Genomic DNA, 26,943 nt, shown 5'->3' on the forward strand with positions numbered 1-26,943 from the left:
CTTACGTGTCAAATAGTAATTAATTTGTTTATCGCATTTATTTCTGAATTAATTAAACTTATTGTAATACACAATAAATTTAAAAATTCGTTATAATTTTTTGTTTGCATGAAATTTCTATTTGCTGAAATCTTTGTTATAATTTGTATATCATATTTTTTGGTATTACTTTAGATATATGTATGTATATACGACATCACTTTTTCGTAATTGATATTTCTTCTATGCAATTCTTGTATCCCTATATAAAGCAATAAATAACTGTGTTTGTTTTTTTCTTTGTTTTTCTAAGGGCTTTGCTGTTTTTGGGCCTTATACATATGTAAATGTTGTGCATTGTGCCTCCAGACAAAGCTTGTTGTAGCCCCTATACAGACTTAACTTAATTTAAAACGTAGTTATGTGTGTTTTGGTTTCTGTTTCTCTCTTTTCACTATACACAAATATACAATATTTACACACACTAAAAGTAGCCATTTCATAAACATAAACAAAAGAATAACATTAAATATCATTGAAGCCATATTTTTTGTTTATAAAGTTGTAAGTAAAAGTTCTTGTGCTCATACTTTTAGGCGAATCCTAACTAAATCGAAATTACAAAATCTTGAGCAAATTGTGTTACAATGTGGAGTAAGAAATCAAATATTTAGATACAGTGTTGGTAAACACCTCAACATAGGCTGCGTTCATGCTTCTAAGCAGAAGCTTTTATTAAAATTAGAAAAAACTTATTAAAATCGAGTAACGGAACTTCTGTTTAACTAGTTCTATGAAAATCCTTTTTGCTGCTAAGTATGCTGCTGCTCCCGCTGGGCCGCAGCAAGCAGCAAACTGTGCGACTGCATCTCAAAATAACGCAAAAGTATTTTTGAGTATCAGTAGTGTACGCCAGGCGTTGCCGGATTGGGCGTGGTACTGGCACTGGCACTGGGATTTTGGTTTGATGCGCGCCCACTGCTGCTGTTGTTATTGTGATTATTACTATTTGTGTTATTGTTTGTGCTGGTATTGTTGGTGCTGCCGGAGTCTCCCAGCCAGGAGTCTGGACTAGGCGGAAAGTCGGGATAGCCCTGATCGGGGCTAGAATCATTGCTCAGGTCCGAGACATTGTTGCTACTATGCAGGCGATGATGTGATTTGTTTGGATGTATATTAGAGCCCACTCCATGATCTGTAAAGCAGTCCGAATGTAAGTGAAAATCCGTTATTTGCCTTTATTATGGTAGCTTACCAATATTAGTATATACAATATTGTCTGGGTATGAACCGAACGTATGACTTTGCCCCACTGTGGGCGGCGAGCGACTGCTTGGTGGATACTGCGACGGACTGGAGCTGCCGTGAAGGTAGGAGCCGCGTATGCTATGCGGTGAAGCGCCTTCGTCCAGACCCAAATTGACGGTGCTATAACTATCGTTGCTAAGATCTGAGATGAGCGGAGCAAGGGAAACGGTTGTTAAAGCGTCTTTAGTTTGCTCGGCAGCTAAAAGACTTACCATGATGACTAAAACTGTCGTAATCCACTTTTAGCTCATCCTTATCCAGGAATTTATCAGTGCGTGGCGAGCAGTTGCCCTTCATGGAGCGGAAGTACTGACTCCAGCGCGTGCGTCCTGCGTCCTTTTTCAGTCGCTTCTCCTTGGCGCGTCTGAATTAAATTGTTAGCATATATTAATTATAACGGTTGGCTTGCTTTAGCTTGAGCTGTAGACTCACCTGTTTTGGAACCAGACTTGCACTACCCGCATGTCCAGTCCAGTGTCCTGGGAGAGTTGCTCACGTACATGTCGCGCGGGTTTCGGGCTATTATTATAGGCGGTTTTTAGTGTCTCCAGCTGCTTAGCAGTAATTGTGGTGCGTGGTCGCTTGTTGGGCTGATCGCCATCCAGCGAGCCATCTAAATAGAGACCTATCCCACAAGCAATGAAAAGGTATTTTGGCAATGCATTTTGATTTGCTCAGCATTGGAGCTTACCCTTCGCCTTGGCCTCCTCATAGTCACGCTTGCAGATGAGCTTGCGATCCTCCATTAAATAAAACTCATCGCCCGTATTGAGGGTGCGCGAGCACATGGCGCACAGGAAGCACTGCAGATGATAGACATTATCCTGGGCGCGGCGCACCACCTGAGTTGGCGGTATGCCCATATCACAAGCGGAACATTTCGTACCATAACGTCTGTTCGACCCAAACATTGGCAACGGCGCAACGACAACAGAAGTTTTCATTAATCTCACTGGCATTCGGAGAGGCACCCCGGGCAACCACATACCAAAGGCCCTGGTTGCCATTAGAGAAATTTACTTACTTGAAGAAGTCCTCTTTGCAAAAGAGCAGCCCGTTGCGGGCAAAGCATTTGTCATTTAACTGAGCATGGCATTCGCTACACTGCAGGCACTTGGCATGCCATGTCCGCTCCAGCACCTTTAGTATGAAGCGATCCAGTATCAGTTCGTGGCAGCCACCACACTTTGGTATCGTTGCTGCAATTGGACAGAGAGTAGTTGCTTCAATTAATTGCTCGCTTATTTCCATTTGGCTTTTATTATTATATTGTGCACTATTCATTTGCATTTACCCATTTCTTAAAATTCTTGCTTTTTAAATATTTTCCAGGCTTTCTATTTAAATATTTTTGCTCTCAAATCAAATCAAGAAAAAATATTAATTGAGCTATTTGTTTGTAATTTGTTCTACGTTTGTCGTCTATTTAAGATCTGTCATTAAACTAAACAAAGCAAAACTATTTTAAAAATCTAACACCAAATGCCAATGTGTTGATAGTTTTTTTCTAAATCAGTTTGAAAGCAGTGATTGTAATGCAAACCATAAATAAGATGTGACTTGTATATTTACAAAAATCCATATTCAAATATAATAATTATAATTGACCTCTAAGACCATATTTTGTACACTGTACAAAAAATCGTGAAATAATCTTTTAGTTTAGCTGAAAAATATTTGCATGCATCAGCTTAAAAGAGACACGGAAGACTTATTCAAATCACGAATATTCTTAATCAATTGATTGTATTAGGTGCTCACTGCGGTGTAGCCTACGGAGATACTTTTTTGTATATGACGTGTGGAACCAGGAGTCTATTACACCATGTATGTCTGTATGACAACAACAACAAGAATTCAAAGACTATAGGAGCGAGAGACACCATACTTAATATCCAAGTAAGCCCGTACGACATTTCAAAATAACTTATTTTCTCTTCTCCGTCAAACTTGAAAAAATCCATTTTTCGCCCATAATATTGAACGGACTTGATTCAAACTTGGCTGAAAATCCTTATAATTTCATTTTAATTTTCCACATACTGAGGTACTTGATGCTGCTGCCCCCGAAAATAATAATAAACTTTTTTCGATTACAATATTCAATATTCAATTTCAAATTTAGCATACATTATGAGTATGAGTTTGAGTTAATTCGAGCGTCGAATATTACAGTATTTCGACACTTTCTTTAACTGGGTCTCACACTGGCGGCTATGACGGTGGTACTTTCAGAATGATGGCTTTTCTGTTAGTTATGTTAGCTAAATTGGTGGTTTCTTTAAGATGTCGTTTAAGAACTGCAAATTAAAATTGTAACTATTGTTACCGTATTGAAACATTAAAAACAAATATTGTAATTTCAAGTAGTTTCATTTTACAAAAGCTCATTCACATATATAATTTATATACCTTTCGTTGATTTTCAGAAAATAATACATTTAGCACTCCTTTCCTTTAGTTATTTTTTGTAATATTAATAAAAAAAATATATATATTCAGTGCAATAACAATTTTTGTAGTTTATCTTACTCTTACTTTAAAGTGCTTACGCATCAAAAACTGTTTTTTAACAGAGTAAGAATAAGAGTTCGTGAATAGTTTTAAATTCCTGTTGAATTAACGAATTGGATTAAAACTAGGTCCGTGCATTACAATGATTTAGTTATCGGTTGATCTTAAGCTCCTTGGAGTATGTTACATTATATTTAATTTACCGAAATGGACCATATTTTTAAATGTTTGCTGGCTACGTTACTTACACAATAGAAACTCGGGCAATTGACTTAAGTTGATTGGCGGTACGCGATCGTCACATTTGCCGTTGGACAGAAAGTCACTTTTGAACATCATTAGTTTCAAAAGTTCCATGCCTAAACGATGTATGGAGGCAACAAGATCACGACTTTTTATGTACTATATATGATTATATGTATGTAAGTGCACTATATACATGTAGGCAAGCATAGAATTTTTGAAACACACAATTTTCACTTTGGTTACATATTTATGCCATAAGATTTAGATGTTGCTTGTGTTCACAACTTGTGAGAGCTTAGCTGGCGCATGGTCATGGGCCGACGGCGACGCGACGACAGCGACGCGCTCGTTTTTACCGTTAGCAAAAGTAAGCAGCTTGAAAGGCGAACAACGAATGGACGTGTGTGTAGCGTGGCCGATGCGCTCATGGGAGAGCAAGTGCGGCGGCGTCAACGCTTGGAAAGCAACTGAGTTGCTGCGACGTCACTGGCGTGTGTTTTTGCACTCTATTGTTGTTGTTGCTGCTGCTGCTGGTGGTGGGTGTTGTTGTTGTTGTTGTTGTTGCTGACATAATCACGCGGGCAGAGCCCAACCCTTAGTAAATCAGACTGCACAAAACTTCCAATTAGAAATTGTATGTGCTTGCTGCACCCTGTGCTTTTCATCTTGTTGTTGTTGCTCACATTTTGACTGTGTGCCAGTTTTCCAGGCTTGCCTTTTTTGTCTTTTGCCCCCGAACAATTGTTTTTGGGTTGGTCTGACAACAACAACAACTTGGCGGGGAAATTGCATTGTAACACATTCTATCTGTCGCTGCTGCCGTCGTGTTGCTGTTGTTGTTGTTGCTTTCCTTTTTCGTTATTGTTGTTGCTTTTTGTGTGTGTGTATATTTATGCTTGGGATTGGTTGTTTTGCGTGCGTGCAGGTTGCGCCGTCGCCTGAACTTTTTGGGGAGTGGTCTCAAAGCTTTTCAGCTTTTTTTCGCTTTCGCTCACTTTATCTATCTTCTTTAATATAGCGCACTCGCTCGCACTTACTCACTGTCTGCTGTCTGCTTTTACTATTGCAAATTCTACGTGCGTTTTACACACACACACACACACACACACACACATACACACCTGTGCATATATACACACAGCACTTGGCTGCCATTGCTTTATTGTTGTTATGAAACGTATACGCATTATTGTTGTTGTTATTACTGCTGCGCTGTGTGTGTCATTGTTTAACTGTAAAATGACCTTAAAGCTTCTCAAATTTTTTCGTCTGGTCTGTCGTGCTCGACAGACTAAAATCTACATACATACATAATGTTAGAGTGTATGTGTAACCAAAAATTTATTTGAATTTTGCCATCAACACACATTATCTATTTTTTGCTGCTTCTCATTCCACACGACAGACACTACAAATGACAGACTATCTGACGTTTTTAAAGTACATATTTCATTTTTGTTGTTTATTTGCCATCGAGCTTTAAACTTAATTTGCTTCCAATATTTGCATAGTCATATATGTATAAATAAATAGCACTATTTATTAATATAAAATAGTTATAATTGATGATTTATGTAAGCAAAAAGGCAACATTTTAATGTTATGTAAGCAGATAAGCACTGAGGCTCAATCGTAGTTTCGAAGGAAAGCGTATGATCTTCATATGAACAATATATGCCATACCTCTGTCCGTCCATTTATCAATTTATAAAAGCCTTTACTCTACTGCTTAGTCGCAAACATTTTTCATAGTCTACTTTTAGGTTATATTATGACAATAATTAACGTGAAATACAAATACATAATGTGTATATGTATATATACTGGTTTACATAACAGCTGTATCACATCGCATGCTTAATGGCCGAGAAAGAGAAATTTAAATTGTATATAAAGCCTCCAGGTAAAAGGCAAAAGGCCATATGGCCGCATCGAAGGCGTTTAAATTTATGTTGTCATAGTGCGCTGAAAGCACAGCGAGGAACAGAGACAGAGGCAGAGCCAGATAAAGAGAGTGCTCTGCAGAGGCGAGAGGAGAGCGCTGCAACGCTTCGGGGTCAGGCTGCTCTGAATGCGAGCTTAAATATGCTGGCAACCCAAAAGGCAGCCGTGAAATGTGCGCTAAAGCAGGGATTACAATTTCTAATGCCCAAGAGCTAAAGCTGCCGCTTGTACTTGACTACATCTGTATCTGTAGCTGTATCCTTGTGTATGTGTATGTCAGTCTGTGTGTCAGTGTGTGGGTGTGTCTGAGGCTTAGCAACATTTGTTTTGTATCGTGCTCTCGTTCCTGCGTTCGCTTGCACTGTGGAGCGGTAGCTGGTAATGCTAGTCTAAAATTCATATTACCAAAAATGGCAACTAGAAGTGGACAAGCTATCAGCTTGTTGCATAATCGTCATATACCAAAGACAAATAAGGACAAGCGCCCCACAACAACAACAACAGCAGCAGCAGCAGCAATTATATGACCTGGGCTGGGACCCAGCAAAATGGCTGGCGGTGGTGCAATTTGTTGGCTTTACTTCTTGAACATTGCAAACTCACTTGGGCTTTTCACTGTCTTGCAGTATTGCTGGCATTAACACTTGAAAGCGCTCAGTGTGCTCTTGTTGAAATTAAGCTTTTGCTTACATATGCTATGTTGCTTGGATTTTGAGTTATGCGACAGTTGATACTCAAAATATCATACAAACAAATACGAATGTAACAGAATTTTCTTATCACACCAACGATTGCACATAAACGTTATTTGGGATATATAAGCTCCATCATGCAAGTAGCTTTCATATCTACTAATAAATAACAAGTAACTTGGGAACGGAAACTTTAATTTTTTATCGAAAGAACATGGACACAAAACCTATCAAAAATATACCAGCAAGACTTTAAGATATGCTTATAGGTGACCTGAAATAGCAGATTGTAGAATATTATGCAATCCATATGTTCATGTTATGTAGAAAGCAAAAATGTTAATAGCTCGGACCTTAGTGCCAATAATTAGAAGAATAGAGTAGAATTTAGTTTAGTCTTGTAAGCAGCTTAGGTATGTAAAATTCAATGAAATATTTAACAGCTATTAGCTTAATTTCAAAGAAAATGATTGTAGCAGAAAGCTACAAGTAAGTAAGTAAGTTTTTATATTTTAAATTTAATTAAAACGTACGACTTTTCCATGTTTTTTGGATAAAAAGCGAAATAAAAATGAACCATTTTAATACAAGTTTCAATAGAGAGATTTTGTAGAAATCAAATGTATTATTAGTATTATTATATTTTAAACTAAAGATTGTTTGATATTTCAATAGCTTATAAATCTTAAGATTTATCAAAGTTTTTTCTTGGGTTTATTGATAAGAAAAATGTTCAGAAACATTTTTAAAGTTTCTAATTTCTAAATTATAATAATCAAAATAAAAACACTCTTTGCTCCATTAGTTGTATCATAATTGATGGCATATGTTTGTTATTTGTAGTTATTAGACTGAGAACTCAATTAGCCAACAAAATCCACAACACCTCTTGACAACAAAATGTCCATAATCAGTTCAGTACACCTATAGCTATTTAATAGAGTTACGATAGGGTAAGCGACAGGAGAAGCAGAGGTACTAGCTCCGCCTTGTCCATTAGTTGCTGAAACCAAACAAAAGACCCCTTTAGATAAAAAAGTCAACCGGTCAGCCGTAGCTCGAAATTCATAAGCATAATAGTATTGACGGCTATTTATAGGCAAATGTTGTGGGTGGTTGGGGGTAAAATGAGCAACAAAAAGTTATTACGCAACAGTCGATGCACTTTGAAAGGGTTGCTCGTGTCCAGCCGATAGACATCTTTCTGGAGTCCAGAAGCTATTCGGGCGATAAAACATTGAAAGCACTCCAAGAGCATTAATAAAACGAAACGAGCGTGGAATGGGAGCAGGAGCGAGCACTCAGCGTGGGTGTGTGTGCTTTGGCCTTAGCTTGAGTTTCTGGGTAAGTGGACACACGTGAACTTTACACCTTCGACGAGCAGCTGTGCTTGCCACATCGCGTGCCTGCCAGTCGTTTGGTGTCTGCCACACGCATCCATTATGATTCAAATTGCGCGCACGGTGGCATCGCTCGCGTTTTTATGTCCTTGCCTTTTTAGCTTTTTACTTAAAGCCAAGCACTTTGCATAGGAAAAAACAAAACAAAACAGAAACATCAACAACAACAGCCACAACAGCGTCATCTGCGCTGAAGACCGGGGCGAGTCCTGGACTATAGCCCGTAGGCCGCATATTATCTAATTAGAGGCACTTCAAAGCATTACAAAAAGTTTTGCCATTTGAGGGCAGCTAAGTAAGTGTAGCGTGAACCCCAAATAAAAAGACAACAAAACAACCAAAATAATTGACACTTGCCTATGGTCAGTACAGTGAGCTTATTGCTTACGGGTGCTGATGATAACATTATATTACAGCATTTTCCTTAAACGGTGCTTATACTTTAATATATATAAAGTCCGAAATTGGACCAGAAGAACAGCAGCTGATTCGTACTATTCTGATTGGCCAGTACTATTGGCAATGGTCATTAACTTTGCTGTGTTAACTCTATTTTAAGTTGATGGTTAAGAACTATCCATACTCAAAAGTGACAGTTATTTTAATTTACAACCAGAAGTACATGTCAATTTAAATTGCATCATTTACTTAATATACCTAATACATCAAATACTTAAGAATACATGTAGTATGTGTGTAAAAGTTGCTGTTTAGGTATTATTGTTTCTGAAAAAAGGCATTTTAAAAATGGAAAAAATAAGGATTTACCCTTCAATTGGCGGTCTCAGGGAGCGACATACAATTTTGTGAGACAATACGGAGCTGTCTGCCGTAAACTGACTAACGGGCATTTCTGCTTATATGAATACGTTGAGAACTCTAACTTCTAAGCCAATATAACGATTAGTCTTAAAAGACTCAGAAGACATCAATTAGGGAATAATTAAAGTAAGAAGCTGGGGGAAATAAGTCGAGGTCTCTTAAAAGACACGTAAGACTTTCATGAAGCAATAGGAGTTCGATACCTTTCCTTATTCGAACGAGGAGCAATCTTCAAGCTTACTCCTCATCCGAGGGTTAAAAATGTATATATATTTTTGATCTCGAGCATAATCTGTGTAGTCCGTTCATCTGTATGAATAACAACAGACTATAATAGCTAGAGACAATAAATTTATATATTAAATACCCCAAACATATAAAGCACAGGCTGGAGAATTTTCCACCTTCTCTCTTGCAAATCGAGCAATGATTAACGACCACAAATTTATAATCTGAAGCGTATAAAAATATAGTACTAAAGCTATTATTACAAGCAAATAGAGCAAATATATATTTCAGATAGAATAATCATAGGATCGTATAAGATAGCATATCTTACATTACTCCACATGAAAGAGAAAATTATGAATAGTCTCAAGTTAGTGAGCTTTGACCCAGCTCAAGAACATGTCCTGCGGCAATTTGCTGGTTAATCAATTCACTTTAACAGCCTTTTGGGGAATTTTCCTTTTGGCCGGCCCTGCATAATAAAAACTATTTATCATAAGTGTGGCGGAGGCGTAGGACTTGCCTGGTTGGTTCCTTGCCTGCTTTGTCCTGACAACAAGAGAGTGGCTACGCCCATTTAACGCAGCGCTGGCAGCGCATCTGTTCCAAAGCATTTATCAAAATGTCAATGCAGCACTTAACCAAATCCATTAAGTAACTCCATGAGCATACCAAACGACCAGCCAGCCCACTCGCTCATTCACTCAGTCACTCAGTCAGTCAGTCAGTCAGTCAGTTAGTCAGTCAGTCAGTTTGTCATGCATTCATTCATTCATCTATTCATTGGCTATAAAAAGCGCGCCCGACCATTGTAACAGCAACCGCCTTGCTCCGATTCGCACCAAACCCACAACAAGTTACCAAACCAACCGCTTACCCACCTCTCGTCCCACTCCCACTCCCCCCTCTCCGTGTGTCTGTGTATGTGTGTGTGCTGTTGCCGGCGAGTAAATGCGTCCATTTAGCGGCAAACAAGCGACAGATCCGCTTGTAATCCTTTAAGTGTATGCAATGGCAGTGGCGACAGTGCAGCAAGGGGGCGGCGCACACACACACACTCATACATATAAACAACTCCTCACTGGTGACAGCAAGTGCAATAATTTGTTTGCAGTTTCTCCCGTTAAGTGCTCTATTTTGTTCAAATGGAAACATCACAGTGCTGCGATAACCTCGCCAACAGCAAAAGCAAGAAAGCCTGCCAGGATAACAGCACAGAGGGTGTCTCTTCAGCTCCAGCTCCAGCTCCTGCTGTTGCTGTTGTTATTTCCCTAACGAAATCAATTCAATAGAGTCGCACACAAAGGCATTGCCTGGGGTAGCACGAGCATAAACATAATAGTCATAGTCAAAGTCAAGTTTTTCAAATCTAGAGCACAGTGGTGCAAAATTATTCATATTTTTATATGTTGCATTTGTTAATTACTATCGAAAGTTCTAGCAGAGTTTTAAGAAATTCTAGTCAATAAATCAATAAACAAATTCAAATTCACATGCACACATAGTTCAAGTCAACTGTGCAATAAAATAAGCAAATCTATATCCTCCAGAGTCGAGCCCATTATAACGCTTATGATAAAATCCCGCTATTTGTTTGTTTCCAGGCACACCCGCTCGACCCGGGCTGAAGCATTTTGATGACATATTGGTGGTGCTGCCCCTGTGGCTGTGGCTGCTTGCAGCCCTCGAGTTGCAAGTAAGTGGTTGAGTAGAGTGCTCAATATTTTTTACTGTATTGCCAGTCGACTCGCTGCGGCGACTGTTTTTGCCCTCATTTCGCGTTAATGCGTAACGTTAATGCTTTTAATGTAATAAAAGCATTCGCAGCGTTTAGAGGCGTTGTTAACCACACCTTCCGAGCTGCGGGCCCCACTTGTTGCCGTCAGCTGATTCGCCTTAAAGTTGCTGGCAGGCAACGCTGATTGGGCTGGTGGAGCAGCTGCGCCAATTTTCTTAGGTCAAGGGATTGGGATTGGGGGAGCTGCATTGAAGTCATGAATAATGCGCAGGGCGCACCCAAAAAAGGACTGGGATTGCGATCCTTCCGATACATACTACATATTGGAAGCGGTTTAAAAGTGCAGACAGCCGAGTCCCAGTCAAGTTTTATCGTTAAACAAAACTGGGTAAGCCATAAAACAAGGCAAGCTGACTCTCAAGCCATTTAACCTCTTGCAGCCAGAGCTCTTAAAATTTTGTGCAAGGGTGTTAAATTCCGAAAAATACTGTTACGTACGGATTCTTTTTTTATTGGGCGAGAGCGAAGTGTGGTAGAAGTTTTTGCTACAATATGTTGCTGATTATGCCGCTGGGATTACGTGTCAGGCTACCCGTCGCTGCATAATGACCTTAATCAATTTACAACCGGCAACCCAGCCACCACCCTATCGTCTCACACTTATGCCCTCAAGCCTACTCTCAATTGTTTTGGCCGAATATAAACCTATGAAAACTGTCTTTCAACGGCCTCAGCTCAACTTGCACATTCAACAAGAGCCAAAACTGTTGCATAGTCTATGGACACTGCCACTTAACTTTGTTTGCTCTGTCTATGTGTGTGTAGGTGGATGTGTGTGTGTGTGTGTGCTTGGGGGTAGGGCTTGTAATGGATATCAATATCGAGGTGCGTATTAGCGCTGGCAATTGTCAGCGGCGTCTAATGCTTTGAGTAAAGTAAACGCTGCAATAAAAACTAAGTCATCATCCATTGCTATCAATGAAACTAGAGACGAAGCTCTAAACGCTTTAGGTTAGTCTGCACTTGCAATAAACGCAAGTTACACATTTACACATACATATGCACGTCTAAAAATGATTTTACAACATTTGTGTAAAATAAATCAACGCTTACATCATATACTAATAGAATAATCCCAAAGAATTTAGCATGACACGTGTAAGTAAGTGAGCTCAATATATAATTAATGCTCTACTTAAGTGACTCATTTTATTCTCACAGTGTATTCACTCTGCTCTTCAGCACGCGCCATTGCGCACTCCTCTGCTTCCCAAGCAATAGACGCATATCAATTATTGCTTTGCGTTGCACGCAGTGAAATTGTAGCTGCGTGGAATACTTGGACTCCAGCAGTCGAGTCCGCAGCTGGAAACTGGGAGTAGTGTGCTTGGTAAAGTGAACTCGATGCGTGTGCATCGGCTTAGGTGCAGCTTAAGTTTCCATTCAATTGCCAGGTGAAAACTCCAGAGCAGAGGCCCTACAAATAAAGGCGCGAGCAGCGCCACTTTACTTGGTTGTGTGTGCGTGTGTGTGTGTTTTTGTGTGTGTACACGTGGCTGCAATTAAAGTAACGGTAAAGTAACTCAATATGACCAGGAGCATGGCCTTTTTGCATGAAAGTGAGTGCGCTGTTAAGCGCGGGGGCCACAATTAGGCCATGTTAACACGAGCGGCGTTCATAAACGTTTACTGTTAACGGTTAAGAGGGGTCGCTGCTAAGCAGACGCAGCACCTGAGCCCCGGCAGGAACGCCCGGCATTATCTTAAGCAGATAACTGCCCATTGCCACGACGAGGTTCATTTCCATTAAATGGCAAAGAGGCGTTTAAGTTAATAGCAAGGCCCCAACTCACAGCAAACACACACACGTTGCACTTTGGCTTTGCCACTTTTAGTGTTTCATAATTAAAAATGTTGCTCGTTAACATTGTCTGTGTGTGTGTGTGTGTGTGAGTGTGACGCTGTTTGTGTGCGCTCATGTAATATTAAGCCAGCAGCTGCGCCATTTTGTCGTCAGTTGTTGCCATTTGCCAAGGTGAGATTCCTTTTTGGGCACCTTTTAATGCGTTTGCTTTTAATTCCGTGCAAAGCACTTACCAACACATACACACACATATACACAGACGGTGTACTACACGCAAAGTAAATGGCAACAAAGTGCGCTGACTTGTTGTCGCTTGGTTCTTGCCACGTTTTTATTATGCCTATTATAATTTACTTTATGCATGTGTTTTTTTCCTCACTGCCTTTGCTTACAGAGCTTTTGTGCATTAACTGTTAACTGCGCTTTTTTTAGGTTTTGTCGCCTGCTTTGTAATTTCTTAATTGCGGTCGAAGTGTGTGCAAAGGAATTGCATCTGAGAAAAGTGCGAGTGAGAGGGCAGCATTCAGCTCTGCAATTTATTTTGCACCCAGGCAAAAGATAACTGCTAGTTTAACTGAAAGAGACTGCATACGAAAACGAACTATTTTTGAACAAATGCAAATGCACAGTCGTTGTGCCTGAGCAAAAAAACAAATGTACAAAAGACCACGGCCAAATAGAAAATAACCTGTCAAATGTTTTAGTTTCACAATTTGTGCACTGGCGCAGAAAAAAATTCACGTGAAATAGTAGGAATGACAGCTAAGTAGCAGCTTGTCACGACAATCCGATGGGCCAAGCCTTAGCCCACACTCGCTCAGACCCACACCCACACTCGCACCCACTTTTGCCCATAACCCGCGGCTGCAGCAGCACGTTGAATGTGGCAGAGCACACAATAACTTTTCAATTTCTGGCGCACATTCCAGCTGACGTCCATTAAACAATAGAGGTTTCTCACACACACACACTCACACATACACGCGCACACAAGACAAACGTATTCATTCTCTATTTTCAATTTTCTATTTGTTTTTTACTCACTTTTGGTTACTTTGCAAAAAAGCATTTTGTTCGCCTTTTTATTATGCTTTTTTCTATACGATGTTGGGCAAACAAAAGAAGCGCGCAGCCATTCAAGCGTCAACCCGGGGCTGACCAGCTAACGCTAACCAGAGCACCCTTGACCGGGCCTATAAAAAAACACACGCACACAGACACACACACACACACACAACAAGAAAAAGATCTAGTTCGAACTACAGCTGGCGTGAAACAAGCGTCTATGAACGATGGCCCCAAAGTTTCTGTTTCTCTGCTGTGACCATGTGAATAGTATGTGCCTTTCCCATTCAATTGCTGAGCGCTATGGCCATCAATCGGGCGCTGCGGCCTTTATGGTTATGCCCAGAGAAAAATGGCCAACGACGGCAACGATGGCAAATGTATTTGTATTGTATGCCGCACAACTTGCAACTTCATCAAATAGGCAGGACCCGAAGCCCGTAGAAGAATCTGCCCAACCTTTTGGCAGTCATCGAAGCGCGCCTCAACGCAGTGAAGAAAAGTAAAAAAAAAAAAACCAACCACAGGAACAGCAAAACAGGCAAAGGAAAAAGGTTTATTGCGGTCTCCATAAAAATACACACTTGGGGTGATTTCCTTTTGAAGCCCAGAAAACTTTCTAGCTGCAAGTGTAGGTGTGGGCCGAGGAGAAGTTAGGGGTGGGGGGTCGTCTTTGAGGAGTGAGGGTGGTAACGACTTTTCTTTGGTGCCCTTTTTATTTGCCTGCCTCGATGGCTGATGCGCTGAACTGAACTGCTCACAGTCCTTTGGCTTTGGCTGCCAGGCTGCCATTATCTTGGCTTTGCCCTTATGGGCTTTTGTGTACGTTTGATGAAGCCAAGATGGCGCCCAAATGGTTGGGTAAATGGGGAACATAGAGCTCTTGCCTCTGCTTTTTGTTGTTGAAATATCAGCCACAAAAATGGACGTCGCCATATTTATATGGCGCTGGTATTGGTCGTTTGGATAGAAGCGAGATAGAGGAAATTTGCCTAAGGGTTGCATTTGGAGTTGGCTTCGTTTTGGATGAGAATGGGAGACAGTCCTGCAGCAGCTCTGTTCTTACATTTACTTTTCACTGTCTGATTGTCAACTTTAAAATATAGCGAATTATTGAATGTGAGTGAATTATAATACGAAAAGCAAATAAAAATTATTGGAAAATCCAATAATTGAGTTGTTGACTTAAGCTATTATCGCTCTTAAGGAATTCTGTTTATTATCCATTGCTTTAACATCTTAGTTCGTTTTCATCGTCAGTTGCAGGGTCACGTGCAAAGTTTGTGTCTCCAACTTGGAGCCATAAATTATACTTAGCTGCAATTTTATTTTAGTCCGAGATTCAACACCAAAAATTTTCAAAACGTGCAATGACCGCCATCAACTTGCTTACGTGTGTACCATGTGACAGTCGCCAGTGAAGCGTGACCCAGCCAGGATATTTCTATATACCCATAGCATTCACTCTGTCAAGATTCATTTTGTTGCATATTCTGTGCAGGCGTGCAAACGAACTCGATGTTAAATGAAAAGTGGCTGAGTGGATTGTGGAAAATATAACAAACAAAAGAATTTATTTCATAAGCTACACAACATAATTTAAGTAACTGACTTCGGTCTGCTTTAAAGTTATAGCTGTCTCCATTCTTAATCGCATTTTTGCTGGTTTCCCCCAAATGTTTTTCTAGCTTTAGAATATTGTAAATTCCTGACATGATGTTAATACTTTGCGCTTTATTGTTTACAATTCATAGCTGTTTGTATAATATCGAACAACCGACAGTGTGAGATATCATTTCTTTGATTTCGCATAAGCAGTCTGAATGAATTTTAATATTGTTGAACGAATAAATACAAACAATATACTTTGACAGTGGCGAGATCACACACTATAAGTAAGAAAATTTTTAACTTGAATATTCTTAAGAATCAGCACGAGAGCTCATACTGCATATGTATGGTGGACATCTATCTTTTTTTACGAAGAGTAGAGTAGAGAGTTCTGAAACAAACTACGTATCTATGGGCTATACCCGAATTTACGAGTCGGATTTGTCCTCTTCTTTACATACCACAATATAAACTCTATTTACTATTTTATTTATACTTTATGCTGTTCAAGTCTGGAGCGTTGAAAATGTTTGTACAGCTTAGAATCATATAAAGAATGATTCTACCTTTAAACGAGGTGGTGTGGCTTTGGCCACTGAATCATACCTATTTGCCAACTATTACGTTTAATGTTATATATAGCTTTAGTTTTTGTCACAAGCTTGCAGATCTTGGCTCTTTGAATTTGATTTATTGCAACAATCGGCCACTTCTGTTGGGGCTTATCAGGCTTACGGTCGTGATAAGTTAAGGCTAGTGAAGTGAAGTGAAGTGCCCCTCATGGTATACTAACACTCACAGTTAGCCAAACAGATAAGTGTCACTCTACGTAAACCATGAGTTCGTATGACGACGCACCCATTAGATTTGTGACTTTGGGCTAGAGATTCGATAACCCAAGCTAGACAGTTGTCAATTGCTGTGCAAAGAAACCCGTTCAAACTTCTAAGAGCTGCCGCCCCTCACTGTATGCCAATGGCTTATGTTGAACTACTTTCCAGCAACAGCTACCCACACCCAACAGCTCGCGCGACCACTTCAAAATGTCAAACAATATTGTATAACTTGGTATATAGTCTAGCGTCAACTGGCAATGGGCAATGGGAATGGGAATGGGCTTAGCAGCTACTCGAGCACTCGAGATCATAAATGCGACTGGGATTGCAGCTACTAGATTTCACACTGTTGGAACCCTGCTACTTGGGATTTAAGTCAAATATAATCGTTTTTTAAATCTAAAGTAAAGTTATTTGTGCCGCTTTGAAGTCTGCGGCACTATTTTACCTTGATAATGTAATATTTACTGAGAGTTCTTTATAGTTGCCCAAGTCAGTGCGGTGTGGAAAGGACCGAGCTAGATAAGACTAGATTTAGACGTAAGCAATAGCTGGGTTGCAAATTTTTTTTTTGGGTTTTCCTATGAATGACTGTTTTTTTTTTTTGTTTTTTTCACATTTTGAATAATGTAATGTCTGTAATATCTACTAACATCTCGAGTCCCTCACTTAGCAAGCAAGCTAAATCAAAGGCTGCCAAACAGATAAATGGATTTATTTACAAAATGCATGACACCCACATGTTGAACAAAGATAACGACATCGACTGCGACTGCGGCTCTGACTCCGAGTACATGTGGGAACTGTTGACCTGTCCAATGACTTGAACGTATGTCGCAAATTATGGTGCGCTATATAGACGCCCAGCACTGAAAGCGTTCATTGAACAAAATGATTTTATTGCATGTGCCTGCTAAGCTCGAAAACCACTCGAATCACTAGGAACCATTTGCCCATATGTTGCCATTTTGTGACAAAATTGCACACGAACATGCCAGCGATATATATGTGTGTATAAATATACATATGTATGTCTGACTTGGGCGGGTAGTTAGCAGACAGTCAGACAGACAGATATATAGATAGATAGGGCGTCGAAGCTGGAAGCTGCTTTTGTCGTTTGTTGTCGTTAATGCCCAATGGGTGGCAAATTGTTTTTTATTATCGCACGGCCCAGAGCCAGACTGAGACGGGAATTGAGTTCCCCTTTTTGGGTTTGCTCGCTTGTCTCGTTGTTGGTGTGACAACGCTACCTAAAGGCGTAAGCATAAGCGTAAGCGTAAGCCAAAGCTTGTCCATTTCACTCTGAATTCCGATTGCGTGAATAAAACTTTAATGGAACGACAGAACAGAAATCCCTAACCCTTAATGCCATCTAATTGAGTGCGAAAATGCCGTTGGTATGTCAACGTAGTTAATTTTTACAGTTTTGTAATCTAAACAGTTTTTAAAGTAGCAACGCATCTTCAACAGGCTCTTGCGATTGCTGCGACAGCAAACAGAATAACAAAAGTCTTGTAAAGTAATTTGTTTGATAATCCACTTCTCGATTCAATTTACTTGTCGCTGCTAGATAAGTTAACTAATCACATCGATTATTGTTGAAACGAAAATTCAATTGTTTAATAATGGCATAACTACAAATACTATGCCATACATCTAACAATTAGCGCACCTGTCAAAATAAAAAGAATAATATGTAAATAGCACAAGCTTGCGCATAATTTGTGGTTGACTTACTGTCCAAAAATCAAAGCACAAGCCTCTTCTATGTGTAGGCTTTGGAAATATGTATATGATTGTTGATTGAAAGGTAAACAAAGTACAAAGATCTACAAAATGCAGATACAGAGCATACGTATATTGGGGTGGCAAACAAGAGTCACTCGAGGACTTCCCCAGTAGCCACCACATGACCACATGCTGGTACCACCTGTTTAGATACGTTAGGGAACAAAAGAACTCTGCCAGACAATGGGCATAGCGATGTGGAAAATAATCACAGATAAAATAAAAAGGCATAAAGAAACTGCAAGGGTTGGGTAGGTAGCGGTAGCGGTAGAGTCTGTGCCAACTTGAGGGGCTGGCTATTCATGAAAAGAATTCTGCATAAGCTTCCATGTTAATAAGACTCATTTAACTTGGTGTAGGCGGACTGTTTGGGCTTTGTGAAGCGAATGAAATGCGCTGAAGGAACTTTCTTAGCTTTGCTGGCTTATTGTTATACACGTAGTACGGTAGGACATGCGATCCTTTGAGCTGTCTAAGCTTTTCTCTATACAACATTTTTGTCCCACATAATTGGAACATATAATAGAAGCCTCTATTAGACCTTAGACTTTAGTTTCTTATAGACTTCTTGAGTTGCAGCATGGCATGTTATTCTTATCGGAACATTTATGTAGACCGGGTGAAAATGTAAACAAATACGAGCGTGTCTTTGCTCAATGGGCAAATCTTGTACCCGTAGCCTCAACGTTTAGGTACACAGATAACCGACAAACATGCTCCCTACTTAGAATAGAACAGAACCAAAGAACAGAGCAGAAACGAGCAGAGCAGTACAGACTCAATGTTATAGAAATAGAAAGGTATGTAGACGTCGGCCGTATTTATAGATACATATAGACAAGACACGATTCTACGCTTTAGGTGAACATGTTATCGCCCAGCCGCAACTGGCTGCGGTTGCTTGTAGCTGTAGCTGCCTTTTTATTTCAAGGTACAACACCATCACCATCAGCAGGTATCGGCTGCAACTAAAACGTTGAACAAATATTTACAGTTAGCAGCGGCTTGTTTTGTGAGCACGAGTAACCGACGAGCGAACGACTACCGAGTGGTAACGGTAACGATAAGCACTGCAAAGACGACATGACCACGCTAATTGCAGAATGATAAAAGTTGGTAAACGCCTCCGGATAGAATTGGAGAGATTTTTCAGTTGTTTTGTTTTGTTAAAGCAAAGTACAATTTTCGATTTGCCTAAACCGACCCCCAAGGAATACCCCATAAAAAAAAGGACGTTGCCAGACAACTCAAGCGAATGGGTGGGGGATGGAGAAAGATGTGGGGTTGGGTGGTGTTTAGCTATTGGAGGGTTGCTACTGTTGGCAGCTTCAAGTGTATTACATAAAATAACGAAAAATTATGATTTTCACTTGCGCCAAAGCAAATGGCAATACCATACACAAACCTCAGAGACTGAACAACAAGTTTTGAGCTGTTAGCTGGAAGCTGGTAACACAACTGGGGAGGTGAGGGAAGGCCCGCCTGCTGCTTAACTGTCAAAATCGTGTAATTTAATAAAGTTCGCTGCGGGATATTGTTTGTACTTGTATTTGGTACTTGTATGTGCAGCAGCTTCGTATACGGTTTTTCGCGTTTTTATTTCACTGTCTCTTGCTACTTTTGAGCTCAAAGCAGGCTAGGGGCGCTTCAAAGTACGCTATGTCTGCAGCAACAACAAGCACATTATTTCGTTTATTTGTATTTTCCCATTGCAAAGAAAGAAATATAAAAAATAAGCAAAAGCTGGCTGTAAGCATATTAAATATTCTGGATGCATCTGAAAATATGAATCCTATCGATTTTTAGCAACAGCTGTAGCTACAAATTGTAGGAGACCTCCGTGCTAAGATGTTAACTGTCAGCCAGCGAATTGCTTTGAAGACTTAAGCATAGCACACTCCACCGGCAAATAATATAACTGGGAATGCTAGCATTACTCAGAGTCTAAATAATATTGTAAATTATTGAATGTGCAAATCTGAACCTTTTCGTCTAATTCGTCTAATTTCGTCGTTAAAGTGTATAAGCAGTTCTGTCTTATCGCTTGATATTTTTATTCTTCTGGCAAGCAGCAACCTTCATATTTTATTTTATTAAGCGAAAAGGAAACGTATAACCAAACAGTTACTGCAAACATGGACACACAAACACATACGAGTGCATACTTTTAGAAAGACATGTGAGTGCTAGCTGCTCTATGCTCTATACTCCCCACACACTCTCACGCTCCAGTTTTTGCAACGTCATATGAACGCCCCATTATTTACTTAACGTAAGTTAAACATTTGCCTCCTCCTTAACCATTGCCAGCCATTGCCAGGCATTGCTTCATTCTGGGTCTGGGCTGTTGCCAAAATAAAGAAAGAAAAAAGCAAATAAACAAGCAAACAGTCAAAATGTGGGGCGTGTAGTGAGTATGGGTGGGCGAACTACTTGGCTTACCTGCCTCTAGTCAAAAAGCTGTCGTCGCTGCTAAGCGCAACTTTTGTGCACGTTCACCCCCAACCAAACAGCCTGACCCAGCATCCCCGCACCCCTCACTCCTACTCAGCCATCGCTCCACACTGCTTCATGAGTAGCGCAAACAAACCGCCATGAAATATGCAGCAGGCAGTCAGAGCAATGGCGAGCAAAAAATGATTTATGTGGACGCCATCAGAAAAATTCAAAAAAGAAAAAACAAAAAAGAAAAAACCAAACAAATAAAAATAATAAAAAGAAAATAACAGTGAACAGCGCGCAAACGAACAACAAACAAGCAGCTGGTGCCACAATAACAAAATCAAGCGATTTCTTTACTTGGCTCTGAACCTGCCAGCAACTTAGGCAACTGCCGAAGGCTTCTGGGCTCTTAGAATTTATTCTTATGCCTAATCCCGTATATTTTCGCGTATTTCGGGGTATATTTTTACACTACAACTAAGAATCAGCATAATTCTCAGGATTTTATCCTGAAAAATATCAGATCAAGTAGCCTAGCTCATTTCAAGCCTTGGACATTTTATAAATATTTACAATTTGGCATTCGAAATCTTTTCCACTAAATTTTATTATAAAACCCTACTTGGTAATCTGCTAATTTGGTTTGCAGTTGATGCGCGCGTTATGTTCTCAGAGAGTGAGCAGGCTCCAACAAGGACTGTTCCAATAGAGAACGTGAGTAAGAAATGAGTTAGAAAACCATTTTCTTTATTGGCATTACTACAAAAGCAGATGACCGATGTGAATTGGACGGCTTATGACGCTTTTCGACGAGATCTGGCCAAGGTGCACAAAACTTTTAGTTGCTGCACTCAAACTGATTTTACCGAGGAGGCAGGTACCTTGACAGATCTAACACTGGGCTGCAAATTTGTGGGTAAAAGGCCACCCAAAATACCCTTTAAGAAGATACGTAGAAAGTCATAACATGGCCGGGACAGACCACCAATTGCCGCAGACCTCCAACAGGAGCGGTAATGGGAAGAGAAGCCTCTCTCGCCAGACCAAATCCGAGAGCAGCTTTCAATGTGGATATAGCACATTGTGCGCACAGTCGAAGCGAATGCGACGCAGTAGCTCGGAGCAGCGTTCAGCACAAGCTTCTTGGCCCACGACCACCACTGACGACAGCTCCACTTGCAATCCCTCGGACAGCAGCAGCAGTAGCAGTATTAGTAGCATTGGCACCGCTCATCTGACTCACACCGAATCTCAGGACTCTGGCTACACCACCGAAAGCAGCTATCAAACAGCCACAGATAGCAGCTTTAGCCTTGGCACAGGCAGCCCATTGCCTGCCGTTGATGGCGCCCAGTTTCTGCACGAAATTCATGTGAGCATTGATTCCAATGCGGCAGAAGCGACAGTGGAGACGATTAGTAATGATCTGAGCAGTCTGCTCAGCAATGAGGTGGAGCACATTGTGTTGTCCTCTGCTGGACAGAGAAGTGCGATATATCTGATTGCTTATCGGTTTATGTAGAACTGAGTTTTGGGGCACCAAATAGAAAATTTAAAATTTTAAGTCCTATTAAATTTTAAATTAGGAGAAAATGATTAAAAACCATTCTAACCATTTTTGCCGTTTTAATGATTTTTGGGTAAATTCTTTTCAATCTCCTATCCGGAATACTTATTCCTTTTTCTTATTTTACTCGAATGTAGAAGCAATAATGTCAGTTTTAAAGGAAAAATTTATTTTTCGATTTGTATTAGTTGTGTATTTTATATGCAATCGCTGCACGAGGCGACCAAATTTGAAACTCAAAAAATCAATTTAATTGGAATGTAGAATTTTAAAGACAAAAATTATAGATAATTCTAACTCGTAGTGTCGGATCAACTCTGTCTGTCCTATTTTCTATCTCTTTTATTAAGTTTTCGTTTTTCTATCCTTAGAAAAATTACCTTTTATGTTTTCAACACTACGCAAATAATTCCATAATCAAAACAAAAAAGTATATAAAGGTGTAAATTATATAGCTTGAAAATTATGACATTGAAAAGAAAATATTTGAAAAACTTGCAGCAAATTCTACTTAAATTAAAGTCTTAGGTACGTCCAAGGTGCAAAACAAAAATATAAAAAACAGAAGTCTATTTAAATGATTATAGCTGAGAAGCGTTGTTACCTGGGATGTTAACAGCGAGTACAAAATACATTTTTACTCTATCACTCAAAATACTCTATAACAAATGAATAAGAAAAATCCGTTCCAATTAATTCAATTACTGCCGGTTATATTCAATAATAATGTATTGCCTTTAAAGCTCTGCTAATAAGCGTATAATATGCCGTACTTATCTCCATCCTTTGTTAATACATCTAAAAACGTTTCAATAATTTTTGTTTCTGCATTACCTAAGCGAGATGGAGAGAAGTCTCGCTGGCTACCCCTGATCCTGTGGAAAACTGCGCATCATTCGCTTGTTGACATTATGACAAATTATGTGTGCGCCAAAAAGGCAACAGCAATAATGCCACCCTAAGAACTGGCAATAAGGAAGGAAGGAAGTATATACAATGTAGGAAGGAAACAGCAAGCCAAAGTGATACGCTTAAACATTAAGCACTTGGGGGGTGACGCTCGCAGCTCGCGAGCGGTTAAGGGTGAGGCGACAAGTTGGGGTGAACGTTAATAGGAAAGCCACACAAGAGCGGCTAACGAACGGCACGCGTTGAACGCACGACCGTGCGCCGTGGCGGAGCGACAAGTGCGCGAGCGCACAGTTAAAAGGACTACAGGCCCTAGGGGTAAGGGGTAATGGGTAAGGGGTGACGGAGGGAGAAAGCAGGACCAGCGTTTTGTTTGTCCAGCGCTAAGTGCATGAAGAAACGACAAACATATTTACACAATTTTTGACAGCAGACCAACATGAAAAATAAACCTAAGCAGGCGAAGAAGCTTGACGAACGGGTGAAACCCAAAACCCGTGGGTTCAGCCAAAATACCAGCGATCCCCTTGTTCCCTTCACGCAACCCCTCGCCGGCCGACGAACCACTTGCTGCACGCACTTCAAGGCAAGTAAACTCGATAAATATGTTTATGTGCAAATAACAAAATATTTGTCGATTGTCGGTTGTTGAACTGGATGTGGATGTGGGTAAGGTCGCCTGAGTGGGGGAGTGGGGGAAGGCAGAAGCACCGCAAGCGCATAATTCAATTTTTCTGCTTGTTTTGCACGACGCTCTATGAACGTCGCTCAACTCCGCTGGGATATGTCGACTGCCACGCCCCTGCACTCCAAGTCCCTTCCAGCGCCTTTAGTTCTGCCGCTTGTATTAGCGACACGTGTATTTCTGCCGGCATAGGCCCACGCAGATGCGGTTTGTGCCCGCTTCTTTATTTGTTTGTAATTACGCGTGTTCTAAACAAAATCGCGGCGCACTTGAAATGAGTATACTGGCAATGCTCATTTCTAGTCCGCGCCACGTGCTACAAATGGACTGGGAATAGTCCTCGCAACTGGATTATCAATGCTGCAGCTACGTTAAGCCCAAATGTCTCAGACATTTGGACATTGTCAACAGTTTGCTTTATGCGACTTTTGTCTATTGTCTGCCCACATGTGCCGACTAAGTACAACAACATGGAGTTGGAGTTGGGTGCGGCGCATGTCTTCTACGCCACCATTGTGTCACTTGTCAACTTTTTGGCTTTACGCTCAGCTCAACATGACTGAAGGCCCACTAAGCTTTTAGCGAGGCTGTGGCTTGTCGATTGATTTGCTTGGGGTTGAGTGAAACTTGAATTGGAAAACATATGTAAATTTTACAAAGGCTTCAGAGCTGAGGAGGTGCGGTGCTTATCTTCAAATAGAGTCCTTGATACACGAAGGGCCTGTTACAAGTTAAATCGATTTTATTTTGTCCAACATTCTAAATATCTGTTTAAATTGAATAAATGACAAATTCTGTTAAAAACTTTTATTTCAACGTTGGATGATCTCAGCCAAATCTAATTATAAATGCATTCATATATAGCAGCACCGGAGACTACGATATATTACCAACTATGCCTAGTAGGTTCGGTGTTCCGAATACAGTAAAAGAACACCTTCCTACAAAGACTACACCTTGCTTGCAAGAAACGACCAGAATTTAAAAAAAAGAAGATTGTCCGACAATGAGAACCTTCCGAGCATTTCATCATACGAAACTATGGGAATAGGCTCTACATTACATTATACTTGCGTAGTGAATGAATCTACACTCCATAAATATTTATTAAAGACCGACTTTTCAGACTTACGGGTAATACTGTCCAAATTCTTCAAATTGCTAAAATACTAAAATTAAGTGCTAGAATTATTTCAGACCACACTAAGTTAGAAGGAAACGACTGTAAGGATTTTATGGTATATAGAATAGCTATATGCTATTCGCATTCCCAACATTCAAGATCTAAAGTCCAAAATAAAATGTAAATTCGTTGTATTCTGAAAGTTACAAAAATATACCATTCAAATCCAATTATAAAAAATCTCTATTATCTGAGCTTCAGAATTTTTATATTTTGCCAAAATATTCAAATTTTCTATTGTACTTTGAAGACATTAAAATCACTCCAACCTTTTTGGATAAAAGCATATACACTCCCATTTATTCTCTCTATCCTCTTGGCATCATAACTTTTAACAGTTGGCAGCTAAACCCATCTGCCCCTTATTTGGTGTCTGGTCACACCATAAAAGAGCATATAAAATGAGGCCAGGCCTTTGCAGGCTGAGCGGTTAAACTTAATTGAAAAACACTTTAGCCTCCAAATGGAAGAGGCCTACCGATTTAAGCTCAGCTAACCGCAATGCCTGTCTCAGCACCCATCCAACAACATATGAAATGCTTTCAACGACGCTCAATCAAAACAAATAAACATTAGCACACCCACACGAACTTTTCTCTGTAGTAAAAGTTTGCATAATTAATAAAAGGAAAATAAAAATAGTAAGACTATTAGACAAGCGAAGGCAATGCTTTGAGGCAGGCAGAAATCCAACTTGGCCTGGCCTGGCCACTGACCACTGTCCATTGGCCATATGCACCCAAAGAAGAACTTTGTACTCACCCTCGAGCGCACGATTTCTTGAAATTAAAGCGAGCACCAGCTCTGGATTTGGGTCATCATGGTCGACAGGCAGTAGTCCAGAATGTTGTTGCTGAGAGTGATGACTGTGTTGGCCAGTAAGCAGGTGCGATGCCTGCGGCGTGGGTGCCAATTGTTGCTGCTGCTGGTGTTGTTGTTGTTGTATGTGCTGCTGCTGCTGATGATTATCCATGACAGTCAGCTGCGGCGTTGGCGCCAATTGTTGCTGTTGCTGCTGTATGTGCTGCTGATGATTATGCTGCTGGTGCTGATGTTGGTGCTGATGTTGGTGTTGGTGTTGGTGCTGGTGTTGGTGTTGATGTTGATGCAGTGGCGGTGGCGGTTTCAGCGTTTGCATCATCTCTCTAAATAATTGCCAAAAATTGTTGTGGATAGTGGTATTTTTGATTTCTCTGTTGGGCGGGCACACGTGTCGTATAATTTATTTTTGATAAAGCACTTGAAGCACTTTAAACTTTAATTCACACTGAATTTCCAATTTTCTTTGATTATTTCTATAATTTATTAAGCACTGCGCGTTCCCGAATACGATAATTACAATTATTTAAACGGCATTCTATTGATTTCAGTTGTATTCCTACAATACGTTATATGAAATGCTTTGTCGAGACTATGTTTAGTTGGTTGCTTGAAGAGAACTGGCATTGGCAGCTCGGTTAAAGCAGCCAGCCCAACTACGTTCACCGTCGCGTGGATGTTTCTTATCAGCTTTGCGAGCGGTAACGCTTGCGGTGTTTTCTTTCTTTGCCTTCGATTATGCCTCTGTGTGTGTGTCTGTGCTTTAAAATGCTCAATGCTATATCAGTTTAGATTCAAGTATCTCTACTACGGTAAGTACAAAAACACTTTCAATAGGTGCACAACCACAGACACACTTTATTGCCTATGTGTGTGTCTTTTAAAAGCCGCACGCATCATGTGAACAGTGTTTGCTAATTTATTTATGAGCATATTATTTATAGTAGTTGCTCAATCATTTTATGTTTTCAATAGTTTTGAATAAATATTGATTTCAAAATTTTATATTCACTTGCTCTGAGGCCTAAGCTTATACAATTTAAAAATCATACCACCAACACTGATTTATGCATTAAGAAGTTTTAATAATGAAACAGTCTTATGTTGCTAGAGAAAATAAGAGAATTTCAAAAATATCTTGCAACTGACGAATAAATTAGCATTTGCGTTAACTAAATACTATGTAAGTTACATATAATTAAGATTGCACTTTAACAATTCCTTCAGTTGATATTTTTATTTTTTAACTTATTATTTGTGACTTTTGGAATATTAGGGCACCACACACGCACACAGTTAA

The 26,943-nt window shown here is 40.1% G+C and overlaps 3 protein-coding genes across 8 annotated transcripts; 2 read left to right on the plus strand and 1 right to left on the minus strand.

Annotated features, from left to right (window-relative positions):
- Positions 1 to 142: 142 nt before the first annotated feature.
- LOC108594398 (LIM/homeobox protein Lhx3) lies at positions 143 to 26,091 on the minus strand. 5 transcript variants are annotated; one of them, XM_017979563.2, is made up of 7 exons: positions 25,587 to 26,091; positions 2,312 to 2,486; positions 1,979 to 2,181; positions 1,720 to 1,912; positions 1,500 to 1,651; positions 1,235 to 1,429; positions 143 to 1,174 (listed from the first exon to the last, which is right to left on the minus strand). In XM_017979563.2, the coding sequence occupies exons 1-7, from the start codon at positions 25,963 to 25,965 to the stop codon at positions 879 to 881; spliced, it is 1,593 nt and encodes a 530-aa protein (XP_017835052.2). In that variant the 5' UTR covers positions 25,966 to 26,091; the 3' UTR covers positions 143 to 878. The 5 variants fall into 5 exon arrangements, with proteins under 5 accessions (XP_017835052.2, XP_033150653.1, XP_033150655.1 ...); XM_033294762.1 differs by having other exon boundaries at positions 1,979 to 2,190; XM_033294764.1 differs by lacking the exon at positions 25,587 to 26,091 and adding an exon at positions 4,050 to 4,183 and having other exon boundaries at positions 144 to 1,174.
- On the plus strand, positions 21,052 to 21,464 carry LOC117134633. 2 transcript variants are annotated; one of them, XM_017979565.2, is made up of 2 exons: positions 21,052 to 21,194; positions 21,249 to 21,464. In XM_017979565.2, the coding sequence occupies exons 1-2, from the start codon at positions 21,144 to 21,146 to the stop codon at positions 21,444 to 21,446; spliced, it is 249 nt and encodes an 82-aa protein (XP_017835054.1). In that variant the 5' UTR covers positions 21,052 to 21,143; the 3' UTR covers positions 21,447 to 21,464. The 2 variants fall into 2 exon arrangements, with proteins under 2 accessions (XP_017835054.1, XP_017835056.1); XM_017979567.2 differs by having other exon boundaries at positions 21,064 to 21,194; positions 21,252 to 21,464.
- LOC108594400 lies at positions 21,434 to 22,042 on the plus strand. Its single transcript, XM_017979564.2, has one exon. The coding sequence runs from the start codon at positions 21,448 to 21,450 to the stop codon at positions 22,000 to 22,002; it is 555 nt and encodes a 184-aa protein (XP_017835053.1). The 5' UTR covers positions 21,434 to 21,447; the 3' UTR covers positions 22,003 to 22,042.
- Positions 26,092 to 26,943: the final 852 nt, after the last annotated feature.

Source organism: Drosophila busckii, unplaced genomic scaffold (genome assembly GCF_011750605.1).
Source record: "Drosophila busckii strain San Diego stock center, stock number 13000-0081.31 unplaced genomic scaffold, ASM1175060v1 chrUn_07, whole genome shotgun sequence".
NCBI lineage: Eukaryota > Metazoa > Arthropoda > Insecta > Diptera > Drosophilidae > Drosophila > Drosophila busckii.